The sequence below is a fragment of the Macrobrachium rosenbergii genome, chromosome 13 (genome assembly GCF_040412425.1).
Source record: "Macrobrachium rosenbergii isolate ZJJX-2024 chromosome 13, ASM4041242v1, whole genome shotgun sequence".
In the NCBI taxonomy this organism is placed as follows: Eukaryota; Metazoa; Arthropoda; class Malacostraca; order Decapoda; family Palaemonidae; genus Macrobrachium; species Macrobrachium rosenbergii.
In genome coordinates this window covers 57,959,409-57,961,908 of record NC_089753.1, presented here as the reverse complement: position 1 = coordinate 57,961,908, position 2,500 = coordinate 57,959,409, and the positions used below count along the sequence as shown (strand labels likewise).

Here is a 2,500-nt window from a genome sequence, read left to right as displayed (position 1 = left end):
TCTTCTGCCGATTTCGGGTCGATCGAGTGGGCCCGGGAAACTGTAGGTGCTCCGAGTAAAGTCTAAAACCGTTAATTTCGAGGAAAATGAAGGTGATATTCGTGCAAAACACATCAAAATCACCTAGAAAAACATATTTTCATGTCATTTTGGGCTGGTTCCTCTTTCTAAAAATTTACTGCCTGTTTTTAAAGGAATCATATTAACCTAACATACCCTAACCTAAACTAACCTAGTAGGGTGTCTTATTTAGCCAGGGGCCCTGCCCCCTGACCCCCTTGGTAAAGGAAACCACTTTTTAGCACAAGTTCCCCTATAACACCACACAAGGGTGATAGCTTTCCAGGATGGCCAGCATACAAAACCATAATCAGTTCTGATGTTAATTACAGGTTAATTATACTCGACCGACAAACTACTATAGGAACCAAACTACTGTAGGAAAAGTCAGTTTCCAAGGTAATACCTGATGTGGAGCAACCCCATGTACTGTCTTGATAATAATAATAATTTGCCCATATAATCATAGATTTTATGTCAGTAACTCCTGAATCTGTCCAGTGGGCTTCAGGCTATGTTAGGCTAGACTACCTTAGCCTACGGGACGTCAGATGTAGCGTAACCTTATTGTAGTCTATTTAATCTGCCTAAATAGATCTATTTGATATATTTGAATAGATATCAGTCACATAAATTTAGATTTTCGTCATTAAAAGGAAGAACTTGACTAGGCCTACATTAGGCTAGACTGCCGTAGTCTACGGGAGGTCATACCTAGCCTAAGCCTATTGTAGCCTATTTATTCTGCCAAATATATCTATTTTAATATATTGAAATGGATATGTGCCACTTATGCTTGGAATTTGTCAGTAATTCCTAAAGACCAATCTGTCCAGTGAGCTTAGGGTATAGGCTATAACCTACAGGTAGCCTTGTGCTGTAGGGTTAGCCCAGGCTAGCCTAGCCTATAGCCTGTAGCCATTACAACTGTTTTGTAATTTTTTAAATCAATAATGTGTACAAGTTGTTTTGCTATGAACATTGTCATTTGCCTACAGGTAGCCTGATGGTGTGTGTATGATTAGCCTAGCCTAGCCTAGCCTAGAGCCTATAGCCTTTATGACTATTATTTCATTTGTTTAAATCAATTATTATAGTAATACTTTGGAATAGTTGCTCACGTGGTGTTTTGCTATGCATGAATTCATTTTTGGGGGTCCAAGGGGAGCAAAGCCATTCGGCCATGTCATGGCACAGCACCTAGATATGGTAGGTTAAGGAGGTTCTAGAATGCATCCATATTGACATATGTCTTGGATTGCTTTTATACACTGTGTTTTTGCTCAGTATATAATAAAAGGAATTTGTTTACAGTATATTGTTTTACCATTATATTGTAAGAATAAATATATTTGTGCATTTCAGATTCCGAAATAATATAATACCGTACAAAATGTCCAAGAACGAGAAAGACGAGGAACCAGCCGAAGAAGAAGCCTTTCCAAAAGTTGTTGACAATGCATGGTCTCTGAAGGTTCCAGAATTCAAGAAGGGTGACATGAAGCATCCGCTGGTGGAGGAGACGTCTTTCCGAGTTATGTACCCAAAATACAGAGAAAAATACTTGAAGAGCTGCTGGCCACTTATGCAAAAGAAAATGGATGCAAGTATTAACTTTGTTTTTGTATGTTAAAATACATAAATCGTTGGTTTACAGGTTGGTGGTATCACAATGGGCTGAAATGTGTGAATTAATGAAAATATTTTTATTTCCAAAACTGTAAGTGAATATGCAGTAGTAACTACATTGTGCTGTTCTGTTGCACATGAGTCTGCTTGAGGTTATGTAAATTGATAAAAATATGAAGGAAAACCCTTCAGTAGACCAGCTCATTTTCCAGACAGTGTCTTCCAGTGGCAATAAAATTATTTTGTGTATGTCTGTCGGCTCAAATATAGCTCTCAAGTTTATTCCCAGAATTTTTCAATGTGCTTTAACATCAGCATTCCATTTCTTACAACTTCAATCTTCACTTTGGTTGTGGATTTCTTGTGCTTTTTCTCCTGTTACACTTTTAAAATCTTTTTACTCAGTTTCCCTTTCAGGGGTGAATGACCTCATAGGTCCCAGTGCTTGGCCTTTGGCCTAAATTTTACATTCAATTTCATTGCTGGCACAGTCAGCTCCTGCTAGATTGTGGTTCAGCATTCACAGCTTCAGTTATTCCCGGGTTTTTCTGTGGAACTTATTCCCAAATATATCGCAGAGCATTCACTAATTTGTGGATTATTTCGTTGAGCGATATTCAGTATTACTGTATTTTCATTTTATTTTTGTGACCAAATACATTTTTTTATAAAGAAATTATTTACTAATTTTCAAGTAATATTAATGTAAACACAGCAAAATATCAATACAGTAAAATGTTAAAGTGAAATCCCTCAGTATCGATCAGTGATCATTGTAGGATGTACTGTACTGTATAAAATAAGTCCCAAC

At 37.1% G+C, this 2,500-nt stretch overlaps 1 protein-coding gene across 4 annotated transcripts in view; it reads left to right on the top strand.

Moving 5' to 3' along the window:
• dbe (KRR1 small subunit processome component homolog dbe) overlaps nt 1-2,500 on the top strand; it is a 110,298-nt gene that overhangs the window by 60,343 nt on the left and 47,455 nt on the right. For all 4 annotated transcript variants that reach the window (XM_067115606.1, XM_067115607.1, XM_067115604.1 and 1 more), the window contains one exon: nt 1,426-1,663. In XM_067115606.1, the coding sequence (XP_066971707.1) occupies nt 1,454-1,663 (210 nt within the window). In that variant the 5' untranslated portion in view covers nt 1,426-1,453. The remainder of the gene's footprint in view (nt 1-1,425; nt 1,664-2,500) is intronic.